The sequence below is a fragment of the Phalaenopsis equestris genome, unplaced genomic scaffold, assembly GCF_001263595.1.
Source record: "Phalaenopsis equestris unplaced genomic scaffold, ASM126359v1 Scaffold193325, whole genome shotgun sequence".
Taxonomy (NCBI): domain Eukaryota; kingdom Viridiplantae; phylum Streptophyta; class Magnoliopsida; order Asparagales; family Orchidaceae; genus Phalaenopsis; species Phalaenopsis equestris.
This window is the reverse complement of record NW_018213274.1, coordinates 1-1,034: the sequence shown is the minus strand read 5'-3', so window position 1 is coordinate 1,034 and position 1,034 is coordinate 1. Positions and strand designations below refer to the sequence as shown.

Below are 1,034 nucleotides of genomic sequence, written 5' to 3'. Positions count from 1 at the left end.
TATGTATATATATATATATGTATATATGTATATATCCACATTTAAACGTGTTTGGGTAGTGTTAAGATGGGTGGCCTTCACTGGGTAGGTCCTCCCATGAACTTCGTGCTGAAAACGTAAATTTGACCGTTGAATTCAAACATATTCCCAGTAGTCATCACGCCTAGCTAATTCCCTGCATTATGCGTTCATTTTCAAACGCCATAAGATATGCATGATAATCAACCCTTAAAATTCAAATCTTTTTAAGTAACGTATTTGATTTATTCAAATGACAACTTATTATAAAACAATTAATCCCAGAAACAACCCAATTAATTCATCATCTCCTCCATTGTTCCAGACCCGCGCTTCCTTCAAACCCACGCATTCTCTTCCACAATCTCCTCCCCTGTTCCTCACCAACCTCATCACCCAAATCATTCAAACCCTAATCCAAACCAAAACTCCATTCGCCATGGGCGAACCAGACGAAGTCCCGCCATACTTCATCTGCCCCATCTCTCTCGAAATCATGAAAGACCCCGTCACCATCCGGAGCGGAATCACCTACGACCGTGACAGCATTGAGCGCTGGCTCTTCATCGACCGCCGTCTAACTTGCCCTGTAACAAACGAACCCATCCCTGCCGACGCCGAGCTCACCCCGAACCACACCCTCCGCCGTCTAATCCAATCATGGTCATCCCTCCACGCCGCCAATCGCATTCCCACCCCACGCCCACCAGCAGACCTCGAAACCGTTCAAAATCTCCTTCGCAATCTCTCCCCATCCTCTCTCTCCCTTCTCTCCTCCCTCGCCGCCGAATCAGAATCCAACCGCCGCCTTATCATTCGAGCTGGCGCTCCCCGCCGCCTCATCTCCTTCCTCCCCACCGCCTCCATTTCCCCTGCGGACTCCACCCTCGCCCTCCTCCTCTCCCTTCGCGTCCCCCAAGACGACCTCAAACCATTAATCTCCGAGAACCACGAACTCATCAGCTCCCTTATCCCTCTCATCCCACAATCCTCTTCCGCCATCCAATTCCTTAAAA

The 1,034-nt window shown here is 49.2% G+C and overlaps 1 protein-coding gene across 1 annotated transcript; it reads left to right on the top strand.

The window, feature by feature from the left end:
* Positions 1-318: 318 nt before the first annotated feature.
* On the top strand, positions 319-1,030 carry LOC110034780 (E3 ubiquitin-protein ligase PUB23-like; the record flags this gene model as incomplete). The annotated part of the gene is made up of 1 exon (XM_020739022.1): positions 319-1,030. A coding segment is annotated over exon 1 (573 nt), but the record flags the coding sequence as incomplete, so codon positions are not given.
* Positions 1,031-1,034: the final 4 nt, after the last annotated feature.